Source organism: Aedes albopictus, chromosome 1 (genome assembly GCF_035046485.1).
Source record: "Aedes albopictus strain Foshan chromosome 1, AalbF5, whole genome shotgun sequence".
NCBI lineage: Eukaryota > Metazoa > Arthropoda > Insecta > Diptera > Culicidae > Aedes > Aedes albopictus.
The window spans coordinates 163437308-163452597 of NC_085136.1; the positions used below are offsets into that span (position 1 = coordinate 163437308).

The 15290-nt window shown below is 44.2% G+C and overlaps 1 protein-coding gene across 4 annotated transcripts in view; it reads right to left on the reverse strand.

The window, feature by feature from the left end:
- Positions 1-10130: 10130 nt before the first annotated feature.
- LOC109431507 (uncharacterized) overlaps positions 10131-15290 on the reverse strand; it is a 46904-nt gene continuing 41744 nt past the window's right edge. For all 4 annotated transcript variants that reach the window (XM_029861971.2, XM_029861973.2, XM_062845704.1 and 1 more), the window contains 6 exons: positions 11579-11755; positions 11286-11414; positions 10921-11224; positions 10630-10860; positions 10305-10396; positions 10131-10244 (listed from right to left, as the gene is read on the reverse strand). In XM_029861971.2, the coding sequence (XP_029717831.2) occupies positions 10212-10244; positions 10305-10396; positions 10630-10860; positions 10921-11224; positions 11286-11414; positions 11579-11755 (966 nt within the window). In that variant the 3' untranslated portion in view covers positions 10131-10211. The remainder of the gene's footprint in view (positions 10245-10304; positions 10397-10629; positions 10861-10920; positions 11225-11285; positions 11415-11578; positions 11756-15290) is intronic.

The following is a 15290-nucleotide window of genomic DNA, read 5'->3' on the forward strand; positions in this document are numbered from 1 at the left end:
ACCCACACACGTACCTACACATACACTCCTAGTATAAATACCACAACGAATGCGAGGTTTTCTTCAGTCGAGCACTTGACACTGAAGAAGTCTGTAAGTCACAGACGAAATAGGCCTATCTGTCCGAAGATAAGCACAGTAGTAGAATTAAAAGGAATTTGCTCGTCCTTTCTAGTTTTTCTTTAAAAGAGTTATTCATTTTTTATTTTCTTTTGCAAAAGTAAAGTATTAGTGAAGTGTTTTTAAATTAAACTAGAGTCTGAAGTAACAAGTTCTACTAAAAGCTCTAAAGTAATAATAAAGTGAAGATGGCAACCAAGCCAAAGTCAGAGCCGAATAAGTTCATCGAGTTGAAGAAGACCATCGCAGGATTACACAAGGATATCGCGTTTCTCAAGAAGTGTATAGAGTACAGGCTTACTCCCGTAAGTCACAAGGTAAAAGTTAAAACAGCCACAAACCCCAACATAGTAAAGACACTTGAACAAACACTCATCAAAGAAAGCATCAAAAAACTACACAGCAAGATCAACATGAAAACTTTGGAATGTTATTCTCTCCATTTAAAGTTAGCGAAAGATTATCCGGAATCTTTCCCTAATTTTCTAACAAAAGTAAAAGTTGCAGAATTTTGTGAGTCAGAAAGAAAAAGGAAATTACTAGATAAAAAACTTAAAGCATTAAAGATGCAAAATCCGAAGTTTACATGTTCTTCTACACAACCACAAAACACAACACAAGAACTAACTGGGTTAGTGGTCAATCGCTCTTCCGAACAGTTTACGGAAGAACAGTTGACCCTTCTCAACAAAGGTCTTAACTACGCAGTACACTCTAAACCAGATTCAACACAAACCATAATCGACATTGAAACAGCTATCAACACGAACAATTTACAGACACCACAGATTCAGGAAATCAGAACACAAACAGCTAACACTATTCAAAACACACAACAAAACAAATTGAACAAAGAACACCTGAAAGAACAACGAATAATCAAAGAACTTAACCAGAAACCAGTTTTCTATCTGAAAGCTGACAAAGGAAACAAAACAGTAATCATGAACAAAGAGGACTATGATGAAATAATGAATAACAAGATTCAAAATGGACCTTACCGAAAACAACGTACTGATCCTCTTCCAGGATTAGTAAGACGTGTTGACAAAACTCTCAAAGAGTCTACACCAGTTTTAGGAAGCGTCATTAAAAACCTGAAAGAATCTAACCCTTCATTGCCAAGAATAAAAGGACTTCCCAAAGTTCATAAACCTGGAAATGAAATGCGTGAGATTGTTTCAGCCATTGGTTCACCTACACACAAAATTGCCAAATATTTAGTACAAGAATTCCAAAACATGCCTAAAAAATTTCACAGTAGATCTGTCAAGAATTCCGAACAATTCACAGAACTAGTACAGAATTTATCCGTTAACGACGATGAAATTTTAGTTTCATTCGACGTTAAATCACTATTTCCAAGCATTCCAGTTAAAGAGGCCATTAACCTACTAGAAGATTGGCTTCTGAACCAATATGAAGATTCAAATTCAGATTGGATTAAGAAAGTTCGTACATACATCAAATTAACCAAACTTTGTATGGAAGAAAATTATTTTTCGTTCAGAAATGAAACCTACAAACAACTTAATGGTGCCCCCATGGGCAATCCACTTTCTCCATTTTTAAGTGAAATTTTTATGGCAAATTTGGAAAAACGCTTAGAAAACAACAAACAGCTTCCTGAAGTCTGGTGGAGATACGTTGACGACGTGTTTAGCATTGTTAAGAAACATCTTTTACCTGAAATCTTGAACGATATCAATAATGCACACAAAAACATCGAATTCACTTGTGAAATTGAACAGAACAACCAACTACCATTTTTGGACATACTCATCGTAAAACAAGAATCAACACTTTCCTTCGAAATTTACAGAAAACCGACACACACTCAACGCACTATTCCAAATTCATCAAATCACTCACATCAACACAAAATTGCATCCTTCAATCACATGATACACCGAATGCAGACACTTCCACTTAGTGAAACAGGAAAAACGAAAGAACTTAATTACATTTTCGAAACAGCACAGTTGAACGGTTACACAAAACAAACAATACAACAGATCATCAACAAAAAGACACAACAACAATACAGACGTTCTTTGACTACACTGACACGGACAGAACCTACACTTAAACGGATAACTGTAAACTACAACAATGACACCAAAAAACTCCGACCAATTCTCAGAAAGTTTGGTTTTGAATTAGTTTTCACAAGCAAAGCTAACCAACTTCAAACTCTCTTAGGATCTACGAAAGACCCGTTGGACAACTTAACAAAATCTGGTGTTTACAAAGTGACATGTAATCACTGTGACAAAATATACATAGGACAAACAAAACGCACACTCAACACACGATTCAAAGAACACATAACGGAAGTATCAAAAGCACACAAAGACACAGACAAGGGACTCATTCATCATTTTAAATCTAAAGTTGCTGAACATATTTTCAATGAAGGACATTTTATGAATACTTCAAATATTAAACTCTTACGACACATTACAAACCCATGGAAACTTGATGTTGCAGAAAGTTTAGAAATTTACAAACAAAACAATAAAAAACTACTTAACAAGGATCAGGGCAATGGGTACACGTGGCTGTTTAAATTTTTACCTAACACACACAAAACATTACACAATACACAAAACACAAATTGACTACCTACCAAATCGGCAGGAAAAGAAAAAAAAAAAAAAAATAACACAACAAACACCAATTGACTACCTACCAAATCGGTAGGAATTTTCCTAGCTTTAGGTATCTTATTGACACCCTGTTTTCTAACAGGCAGATACACCCCCTTTTTTACAAATATGTACCTACAATTTTGTACCTACATTTTTATACCTACACTTTTACCCACACACGTACCTACACATACACTCCTAGTATAAATACCACAACGAATGCGAGGTTTTCTTCAGTCGAGCACTTGACACTGAAGAAGTCTGTAAGTCACAGACGAAATAGGCCTATCTGTCCGAAGATAAGCACAGTAGTAGAATTAAAAGGAATTTGCTCGTCCTTTCTAGTTTTTCTTTAAAAGAGTTATTCATTTTTTATTTTCTTTTGCAAAAGTAAAGTATTAGTGAAGTGTTTTTAAATTAAACTAGAGTCTGAAAAAAAAATATTTCCTGCTAGTCTTATCAGCCGCTTAAGGTGTTTTAAACTTGGTTTCATTATTGTTAGAATATAGGTAAGAAGAGTTCGAGGGTCCTTGCAACACTCAGAATTCACAGCTGTTTGCAGGACATTTCGGTTAAGCCGTTTTAGGTGTAATGTGTGATAAAAAGAGCAAAATTGTTTGAAAGTTGCAGGATGTTTTGTATACGAAGCATGATTATTGAGGTCCAACCATGTCAAAAAGCATACTCAAAAGGTTTTCTTGTTGCTTAGAACAAGTCAAAACGCGTCTTTATTGTTTCCCTGTTTTCTTTTATTCTATCGTGCTACCTATAAGTTACACTTTTCTGTTTTCTCAATCTGATCTACACAGTGTTTATTGTTTTTTTCTTATTTAAAAATACTTTTATGAAATGATTAGATTCTTTTTATTTATATCAACACGTGAAGCTGTTTTTTGTGTGAAGAAACCAATTTTTCGTCCTCTTTTATGTCGTGCAAAAACAGCTAGGTAATAAGGAATGCATTATGTTACGTTCTACTGTTTTATTTGTTTGCATTCCAATTCGTGATTATCATTACCAATGCCGGTTCATGGAGTTATGCTAAACACTTCAGTAGGATTTGGCTTAAGTGCTATTATGTGTTGAAAAAGATAAGCGTTTTAAATATTAAACCATTGTTTCAACACTTTTATGTGTGGGAACGCATAATTTATTTGTCTAAAAATAATTTATTTAAGAAAATGCTTTACACGAAGATAAACCAATACTTTTTATGATCAGATTTAAATAGAATCGGAAGTGACATGCATGGTGAAACTAAACAAAAATCATACACTTCAGATTCAAATGTTGCGATCACTCCTTTTCTCATATCTTCGTCAATTTGTGTCCGATTTCAGAAGATTAAGACTGGAAAATATTTAGAATTAGAATTGCTGTATAAGAGTAAACAAACCACTTTTCAGCTAACTTCAGCTTAAAATACTGTTATTCAGATAGTTCTGTTTCTCGAGAAACAGGCACGGTAAAGGCTGGGTATGCTGCGCAATTCAGATCCCATTGTGATCCACTAGCCTCTGCCCAGCAACTCCTATCCCTACCTCCACGCGGTACCGGCCGGAAACTATGAGCAACCTTAGGGAAGATCGGGTAACCAACCCCGGTGGGAACTTTGGTCGTAGGCTGACAGGGAAGGGGGGGTTTGCTTTGGCAAACCTGAGCGTCTGTTCTCCAGGAGGAGCGGCTCACAACAGCGTCTGATCCCCATGTTAGGGGCGGCTGATCTACGTCCGAGTGCCAGGGAAGGACTCTAAGCTCAACTGTGCACTATGGTCCTCCGGAAAGTAGGGAGTTGGTGTCAGGCCCTACGAGCCAGCCGTAAAAAACCATTGTAACGGAAAATCAGCAACAGAATAATACGAACCGAGACCAACGGCAACGACCCCAGCGAACAAAAAGGACTTGCGATTGGAAACTCGGTACGTGGAACTGCCGATCTCTCAACTTCATTGGGAGCACCCGCATACTCGCCGATCTACTGAAGGACCGCGGGTTCGGCATCGTAGCGCTGCAGGAGGTGTGTTGGACAGGATCCATGGTGCGAACGTTTAGAGGTAATCATACCATCTACCAGAGCTGCGGCAACACACGCGAGCTGGGAACAGCTTTCATCGTGATGGGTGATATGCAGAGGCGCGTGATCGGTTGGTGGCCGATCGACGAAAGAATGTGCAGGTTGAGGATCAAGGGCCGATTCTTCAATTTCAGCATAATAAACGTGCACAGCCCACACTCCGGAAGTACTGATGATGACAAGGACGCATTTTACGCGCAGCTCGAACGCGAGTACGACCGCGGCCCAAGCCACGACGTCAAGATCATCATAGGAGATTTGAACGCTCAGGTAGGCCAGGAGGAGGAATTCAGACCGACGATTGGTAAGTTCAGCGCCCACCAGCAAACGAACGAAAACGGCCTACGACTCATTGATTTCGCCGCCTCCAAAAATATGGCCATACGTAGCACCTTTTTCCAACACAGCCTCCCTTATCGTTCCACCTGGAGATCACCACAGCAGACGGAATCTCAAATCGACCACGTTCTGATTGACGGACGGCACTTTTCCGACATTATCGACGTCAGGACCTATCGTGGCGCCAACATCGACTCCGACCACTATCTGGTGATGGTCAAACTGCGCCCAAAACTCTCCGTCATCAACAATGTACGGTACCGGCGACCGCCACGGTACAACCTAGAGCGACTGAAGCAACCGGATGTCGCCTCAGCATACGCGCAGAATCTCGAAGCCGCGTTGCCAGACGAGGGCGAGCTCGATGAGGCCCCTCTAGAGGACTGCTGGAGTACAGTGAAAGCAGCCATCAACGACGCAGCCGAGAGCACCATCGGGTACGTGGAACGGAATCGACGGAACGAATGGTTCGACGAAGAGTGCAGAACGGTTTTGGAGGAGAAGAACGCAGCGAGGGCGGTAATGCCCAGCAAGAGACTCGACAGAACGTGGAACGTTACAAACAGAAGCGGAAACAGCAGACCCGCCTCTTTCGGGAGAAAAAGCGCCGCCTGGAAGAAGCGGAGTGTGAAGAAATGGAACTGCTGTGCCGTTCCCAAGAAACACGGAAGTTCTATCAGAAGCTCAACGCATCCCGCAACGGCTTCGTGCCGCGAGCCGAAATATGCAGGGATAAAGACGGAGGCCTCTTGACGGACGGACGTGAGGTGATCGAAAGGTGGAAGCAGCACTTCGATCAGCACCTGAACGGCGTGGAGAACGTAGGCACGGGAGCCCACGGCAACGGAAGAAACGACGTCGCCAGTGCAGCGGATGACGGAAATGAACCAACTCCCACGCTGAGGGAAGTTAAGGATGCCATTCACCAGCTCAAAACCAACAAAGCAGCTGGTAAGGATGGTATCGCAGCTGAACTCATCAAGATGGGCCCAGAAAAGTTGGCCACCTGTCTGCATCGGCTGATAGTCAGGATCTGGGAAACCGAACAGCTACCGGAGGAGTGGAAGGAAGAGGTAATCTGCCCCATTCACAAGAAAGGCGACCATTTGGAATGTGAGAACTTCAGGGCGATCACTATTTTGAATGCTGCCTACAAAGTGCTATCCCAGATCATCTTCCGTCGTCTGTCACCTAAAACAAATGAGTTCGTGGGAAGTTATCAAGCCGGCTTCATCGACGGCCGGTCGACAACGGACCAGATCTTTACCGTACGGCAAATCCTCCAGAAATGCCGTGAATACCAGGTCCCAACGCACCACCTGTTCATCGACTTCAAAGCGGCATACGATAGTATCGACCGCGCAGAGCTATGGAGAATCATGGACGAAAACGGCTTTCCTGGGAAGCTGACTAGACTGATTAAAGCAACGATGGACGGTGTGCAAAACTGCGTAAGAGTTTCGGGTGAACTATCTGTTGGGAATATGTATTTTGTGCATTCGAGCACCCCTCGTAATCGAGACAACCGATGTGTAGAGATACACCGTGAACATGTTTTATGTTGTCGAGCTTTGTTATTGTTTATAGTCCTGAATGTAAATAGTAGATAAAAATCAGTCGTTCGTGATCGTCAAACCGTACGCAAGCGTTTTACTTTTACTCCGGTCCGGAAAGCTTCGCTACTCGTCCCGCTGTTGTGTAGTTCCGCTGTGTGATAGCTCCAACAGGCTATGGGTCCAGGTATGGACGAGAAAGCGAAAGTCGCTGCGTTCGACGGGTCCGGATTCCATAACTGGAAGTTCCGGATGGAGACCGTCCTCGACATGCACGGTTTATTGGATTGTGTCCACCGGGAGATCGTCGAGATTGAAGAGTTGCGTGAGATGGCCGACGATTCCGCGCCAGTGAAAACCGAGAAGAAAAGGCAAATGGCTGAGCGAAGTGCCGCGGATAAAAAGTGCAAAGCGATTATCGTTTCGGCCATCGCTGATAATCAGCTTGAACTTGTGAAGGACTGTGCGAATCCGAAGCAAATTTGGGACACGCTGAAGGCGGTGTTCGAGCGTTGCGGTGTTGCCGGCCAGTTATTTATTCGGAAACAGCTCCTCCGGTTAAAATATGAAGAGGGGGCTGATAGTGATTTGCCGGAACACTTGTTAAAGTTTGATCGTTTGATTCGCGAGTTGAAGGAGAGTGGTGCGGCAGTGGAAGAGGCTGATGCAATTTGCCATTTGTTGCTGACAATGCCTGCGTCGTTCGATTCGGTGGTGACGGCCATCGAGACGCTTCCCGGCGGTGTGACACTGGCGTTCGTGAAGAAGCGGTTGCTCGATGTGGACCTGAAGAAGAATCTGTTGGTCGAAAATGAGCGACAAAGTGAGTGTGTTGCCATGACGAGCAGGCATGTGTGGAGAACCTTGAGGTGCTTTCGGTGCGGCAAAATTGGACACAAACAAGCCGACTGTCGTGTGCGTTTGCCGATGAATCCGAGTGAGTACGAAGTTGTGAAACGAAACAATAAATCTGACATGGTGATTGAAGAAAAACGTACCTCGGATCGTGCGGACGTTTGCTTCATGGCGTCGCAGGAAGAAAAAGAAGAGCTGGTGAGAACGCAGTGGTTCCTAGACTCCGGTGCCACGGATCATATGGTGAAGGATCCCAGTTTATTCAAAGTGATGCGACGATTGGAGAAGCCGGTGCCAGTGCTTGTGGCGAACGGCGAGAAGATGTTGGCGGAATTCTGGGGTGATGAAGTGTTCTTTGCTGACGTCGGCGGCAAGATGAAGAAATGTGAAGCGAAGGAAGTGTTGTACCTCCCCGGATTACGGAGCAATTTGTTTTCGGTGAATCGTGTGGCGAGATCCGGGTTGCAGGTCCACTTTGCCGGCGACAGAGTAAAAATAGTGAAGAATAGAAAAGTGATGGCTGTCGGGCGCCATACAGGTAGACTGTACGAGTTGGATGTTTGGTGTGAACGCAGGCAACGTGATGTGGATGCGGCCATAGTGAGCGTGAAGGATGCAGAGAACCCGAAGATGGCGCTGAACGGGAAGAATGTGATGAAGTCGCGAGAATTACAAGAAAATGAAGTGCAGAGCAAGTTAGGAAAGCGAACAAGAAGAAGTAGAAGAAGTAATGTTAAGAAAGTATCGTTGTGGACGATATAGAGTGTATAGGTAACGGGGTTGCCTAGTATGACAAAAATAACTGTTTAAAGTGTTTTGACCATGTTTTTTGACGATTGATGTTTGTGAAATTTGACTGACTGTTTTGGACGTTTATTGTGAAAGAGAACTGATGTTGTTTTTGTGAAATGAATTTTGAAGAGCCAAACTTGGCGATCTGACCTAGAAAATGAATGTTTTGTAATGTTTTGGACTATTGATGATAGGATCTGTGAAATTTGTAAGAAAAGTTACTCGGGTTGTCGACCTGAGAGGGGGTGTTGGGAATATGTATTTTGTGCATTCGAGCACCCCTCGTAATCGAGACAACCGATGTGTAGAGATACACCGTGAACATGTTTTATGTTGTCGAGCTTTGTTATTGTTTATAGTCCTGAATGTAAATAGTAGATAAAAATCAGTCGTTCGTGATCGTCAAACCGTACGCAAGCGTTTTACTTTTACTCCGGTCCGGAAAGCTTCGCTACTCGTCCCGCTGTTGTGTAGTTCCGCTGTGTGATAGCTCCAACACTATCCAGTTCATTCGTATCTCGCCGGGTACTGCGACAAGGTGACGGACTCTCATGTCTACTCTTCAACATCGCGCTGGAAGGTGTGATGCGACGAGCCGGGCTCAACAGCCGGGGAACGATTTTCACAAAATCCGGTCAATTTGTGTGCTTTGCGGACGACATGGACATTATCGCTAGAACATTTGGAACGGTGGCAGAACTGTACACCCGCCTGAAACGCGAAGCAGCAAAGGTCGGACTGGTGGTGAATGCCTCAAAAACAAAGCACATGCTGGTAGGCGGAACCGAAAACGACCGGATCCGTCTGGGTAGTAATGTTACGATAGACGGGGATACTTTCGAGGTGGTGGAGGAATTCGTCTACCTCGGATCCTTACTGACGGCTGACAACAACGTGAGCCGAGAAATTCGGAGGCGCATCATCAGCGGAAGTCGGGCCTACTATGGGCTCCAGAAGAAACTGCGGTCTAAAAAGATTCACCCACGCACCAAATGCACCATGTACAAAACGCTAATAAGACCGGTGATCCTCTACGGGCACGAGACATGGACCATGCTCGAGGAGGACCTGCAAGCACTCGGAGTTTTCGAGCGACGCGTGCTAAGAACGATCTTCGGCGGTGTGCAGGAGAACGGTGTGTGGCGGAGAAGGATGAACCACGAGCTCGCTGCACTTTACGGCGAACCCAGCATCCAGAAGGTGGCCAAAGCCGGAAGGATACGTTGGGCAGGGCATGTTGCAAGAATGCCGGACAACAACCCTGCAAAGCTGGTGTTTGCAACGGATCCGGTTGGCACAAGAAGGCGTGGAGCGCAGAGAGCACGATGGGCGGACCAGGTGGAGCGTGACTTGGCGAGCATTGGGCGCGACCGAGGATGGAGAGCGGCAGCCACAAACCGAGTATTGTGGCGTACTATTGTTGATTATGTCTTGTCTTAATGATGTTGAACAAATAAATGTATGTATGTTTCTCGAGAAATGCTTACGTCTTAAAATTTGATCGATTCGTTTTCCAGTAAAACTTTCTTCAAATTCATATTTTCGAATGTTTTGCAACTTTGAGGTAAATTTTTGAAATTGGACGCAAGTTGAAGGAGATATGACTTTAAAAATACCACACTTTTGATCAGGAGAGTATGTAATTTGAAGAAATCCCTTATTCAGGTAATCAAGGTAAGTGTATATGATTTGGTAATGTACAATTGCTACATATAACAACAATCTCGTAGATTAAAAAGAGTCAACATATTCATTATTTTTTTATTACGGAAACAAATCCAAGGCTGGTTAACAGATCCACATGTTGTGCCTAGAGCATCTCATCGTTTAATGATTAGCATGAGAGAATCTTTGAGGAATCTGGGGAAAAAATAATACTTTAGCAGTTGTTTTAGTTATTTCGGATGTTATCCTCGTTACCTTATCCATATGCTTTCCCAGTGCAGTTCGTGCTGCTTTCAATAGTTCGGGATTTTCAGCCAGAGTATCAGCCAGCGCAGCCAAAAGAACGTCTGTATTGTAAGTTGGAAAAAAATAGAAAATAGAAATGGCAAACGTAATTCAATATTTATTCAAACAAACAGTTATTTTTAGTTTTACTAAAACTAAATATTTCAAAAAATAGTATTATTTTATGTGAAAAAAAAAACAACTCTATACTCTGCTTCTGTATGATAAATTGGTGAGCCCGTTTCATACTTTAAAATCATACAAATTGCAAAAAACGGAATACAATGTCACTTACCTAGAATCTTCTTCTGTAGCACAGGTGAAATTCGTCCATGATTGCCTTCAGATTCCAGAAACTCCGTGAGCTTTTGCAAAGCATGCTGGGCCGGCTCTGAGCCCCGTGTCAGGGACTGGGTGAACATAACCTTCGCCAGCTGATAGATAACTTCTTCCAACGAATACTCCGCATATAGGAAATCAGCCAACCGCAACCGTCCTACCACGTCGTCGTAATCTTGTGTAGAATCTGGAAGTTTCCAAAATTAAGGTTAAGAATGTGCTAAAATTCATAAATTTCCAATCACACCTGTTTGCTCGTTAAGCTCATTCAGTTTCAAAAGACTCGGTAACCTTTCGATAACCTTTAGGATTTCTGGTGCCAGTGTTGCTGGTTGTCCGGTCATAACGCCGGCTGTTGCTGTTTCTGTCTGCGTTGCAATGGTAGTCGGTGCCTCGGTCACGGTGCTTCCAGTGGTACTGGCTGCGACACTGCTTTCCGTATTCCAATGCTTCTCGGACGTTTTCAGCGGATGGTTTGAATATGTGTTTTGAAGGTAGTCAATGCCAAGACGAATGTCTCGCAGAAATTTGATTGCATTATCGCGGGTCATCTACGAGGAAAACAGCTAGAGTAATTACAAAGGTACGTATTTGGCACATTTACAAGCTTACCAGTCCTTTCTGGATTAGCTCTTCTACAGCTCGTGCAACTCCGGCTTCGTCGCCTGTCCAGAAAACGTATTGGGACATGTCGAAGGCTGAATACTGGCCACCACTATGTCGCAGCAATACTTCAGCATTCTATGAGAGGTAAACGTAATGTTGAAAATGCATATTTGAATCGTGGCTGCTAGAATAATTGTTACATCTTCTCACATGCCTTATAATTTTACCGAAGAGATTTTATACTATGTGATTCAACATATATAGTTTCTTGGGTTGTATTTAAAATCTTATCTACTTACATCGCCTCGACGATGGCCGTTGTTTGTGTGAGAACCATCATCCTCTTCATTGTTGGGAATTTCTTCAGGCTGCGAACGTGGTGTAGTTTTTGGGGCCGCCGTTGATGTGGTTGTCGTTGTCGTACTATCGGAACTGTAGCGTTGCCCAAAAGTAAGCCGTGCAGCCCCTGGTAATAACTGTATGGAAAATTGGGAAAATGTTTGTTGTTGAATATCTCGGAATATTTGTGCTGCAAAAAGCTCAATATCATTTGCTAGGTGTGATGAAAAAACTCTCACTGTACAAGACTCTGATAGATCGCTCTATACGCTCTATGAATCGTGGACGTTGACAAAAGTTGATCGGAGAGACTTTGGGAGTTCTCAAACGTAAAGTGCTGCGAACAATACTCTGCGGTGAACCAGAAGACGGCAGCTGGCGGCGTCGCATGAACTATGAATTGTACCAAGTATACATGTTTATAAAGAAATGCTAAACGGTTAGTCGAGATGGAGAGCGCAATATAGCTCTGATCCCCACCCCCAGTTCCTACCTCACGCTTCCAGGGGTCAAGCGTTGCCAACGACCGCCAGCTAATGAGTTGTGTACTTAGCTGGTAGTGCAGCATGGGCACTGCTGTCTTTCTGACTTCAGCTAGATTGAGGAGATACGTCCCGAGCGTCTGTTCACTAAGGAGGTGCGGCTCAAGCAGCGTCTGTTCTGTCATCCAGCGGCTGAGTATGGAATGCTGTATCGCGTCAGCAATACCTAAGAAAGCAGCCTCTTCAACGCGATGCAGGCAGCGCGGCCTCGGTAAGGTAGCGGCAGCTACCCAGGAGATATCGAAGAGCGCATCCGAGCGGTGGATCCCACCGCCAACACTTCATTCAAATACCACATCTACAACAGCGGCGGCCGGCGATAAGGCAAAACGTAAAGTTGGCTTCTTAGTGATCGAGAAGCAGATGAAGCGAGTTATTTGGTGGAAGCCGATAAGCGACCGAGTCTGTGTGCTGAGGATGAGGGGCAAATTCTTCAAATACAGCCTGATCAGCATCTATGCGCCAATGAACGATAAACTCGACGACATGAAGGATGAGTTCTATGAGAGCCTTGATAAGGCCTACGGAGAGTGCCCAAAACAAGATGTAAAAAAAGTCATTGGAGATGTAAATGCGCAGATCGGCAGAGGAAGTTCCATTCAACCCGTCATTGGAACGGAAAGCCTTCACTCCGTTACCAACGATAATGGTCTGTGCCTTGTGACATTCGCTACTATGCTACAAGGACTTGTGGCTTCGTGGTCGTGCGGCTAGTGTCACCATGCATTTAGTCGCATCGTGCTAAGGAGCGCGGGTTCGATTCCCGCCGCAGCTGTCAGGAAAAGTTTTCGGCTGTGCCACTGGGCGTTGCATGCTAGTCCGTTGTCTAGTGTCGTGCTTCCTTCAAGAGCGAACAGCTCACTGGAAGTACTAAACGTGTCCGTGTTTTTTTAAGGAAGGTAATCAGCAGTACCCACTTCGCACGTAAGAATATCCAGAAACACCAGAGCGGTGGAACTTGCTTTCAGATAGACCACGTGCTGGTCGATGAACGACATATTTCGGACATCATAGATGTGAGGTCCTACAGAGACCCAAACTTTGACTCGGATCATCAACTTGTAGCCGCATTATTCCGGGCACAATTATCTAGCGTCACGAGTTCAAGAAACATACCGAACTATGCGTTTCAATATCCAACGCTTGTCAGCCGAAGCAGGGGTTGCTGCACAGTACCATCAGAAGCTGGACGAGAGGATAGGAAAGACCAACGGATCTGGAGATATGAACAGTTTATGGGAAGTTATCCATGAAGCAGTGACAACAACAGCGCAAGAGATGATATGTACCGCTCAACAACGTCAACGTAATGGTTTATGTGACGAGGAGGGTCAACGAGTGACGAACGAGAAGAATGCCGCCAGAAGTCGAATGCCAATGGCCGGTACCCAGCTCAACAGGGAGCGGCACACAGTGGCCAGAGCAGCCGAGAAACGAATTCACCACAGCACGAAGAGAGTGCGATTGCCAAAGAGCAGGAAAGTATGGACAGGAACGATATGCAGAGGTTTTATGTAACTGTCAATGGTGTGCTGCACGAGACTGCGCCAGTGCCCACCATGAGCAATGATCGGGAAGGAAATCAATGATGGCAGCCAGGTGAAACGAGGTAAAAGATTTGTTGAATCTGGATGGTAGCAGTGACGGAGCACTTAAATAGGAACAGGATTACCATAATGGATGACGGTCAAGCAGTGGAACCACCAACTCTGGATGAGGTCAAAAAGACCCTTAAGAAGTTGAAAACAGCAAGGTTTCTGGGAAAGACAAGATCCCGGTCGACTGATGTAGCTGCACGGAAGGGAGCAGCTACATCAGTCAATCCACCAGATTATTGTAAAGCTTTGAGAGGATGAAGAATTGCTTACCAGCTCGCACAGACTAGAGTGTGACAATTACAGAGGCATTACCCTTTTAAACTCGGCATGTAAGATACTGTCGCGTGCCCTGTTCAACAGACTGAGACCTCTTGAGGAGTCCTTCGTCGGCGAATACCTTGGCTGGTTTTCGTGAGGGCCAATCAACGACGGATCAAAAGTTCAACCTGCGGATGATCCTAGATAAATTACGGGAATATAACTTGCAGACTCGCCATCTGTTCAATGATTTTAAAGCAGCGTACCATTCAGTGAAAAGAAATGAGCTTTGACAGATAATGTCAGAACATAGTTTTCCGACGAAACTAATTAGGCTGATACGCGCAACGCTCGTTTGATCAAAATCAAGTATTTGGATCGCAGACGATGTGACTGCCTCGTGTGTGTGACCTTGGATGGGTTGAAGCAGGGTGATACTCTTTCAAATTTGCTGCATTGTTCAACATGTCACTCGAAGGAGCGAGTCTGGCGTGCAGAGGAATGGGACTATTATTACACGGTCGCACATGCTCCTCGGCTTTGCGGACGATATTGATTTCATCGCCATCGATCGTAGGGCGTGGAGGAAGGTTATGCTCGTCTGAAGAGAGAGAGACATCGAGGATATGCTGGACGAAGTACATGATAGCGGACAGAGACAGAAGCAGGCCTAGTGGTGTTAGCGCTGAGGTAGTGATCGATGGGGATGTGTTTGAAGTTGTTGAAAAATGATTACCTTGGAACACTTGTGACATGTGACAATGACGTTTCTCGTGAAGTGAAAAGGCGTATTGCAGCTGCAAATAGGCAATTTTACAGATTGCGTAGCCAGCTTAGGCCCAGTAACTTGCAAACACAAACGAAATTCACTGGCTGGTGAAGTAGTGTGAATGTCATAAAAAACAATAGCGAATGCAGCAATATGCAGCAGGGAATCATGTAGGAAGATGGTGCACGGCGTCGGAGTACTTAGTAGCCAACAAAGTATCAAGGTATCAGTTATAAAAGCACATACGGTGGGCTGGGCACGTAGCTAGTATGCCGGAGGAATGACAAGCTAAAACTATATTCAGTTTGCTTTTTGCAGAGGATATACGGGCTCTACACGTTCTGGGCAACTGTAAGCGATTGGCCCGGGACCGAAACCAGTGGAGGCGATTGCTTCATTCGGCGTTGACTCATCGCTACGAGTTGTAGCGTTAGCGTTAGCGTAGTTACGGTAAACTTCGTAGATTGGATACTAACAACATTCATGTACCTTTTGCTATTCTTGA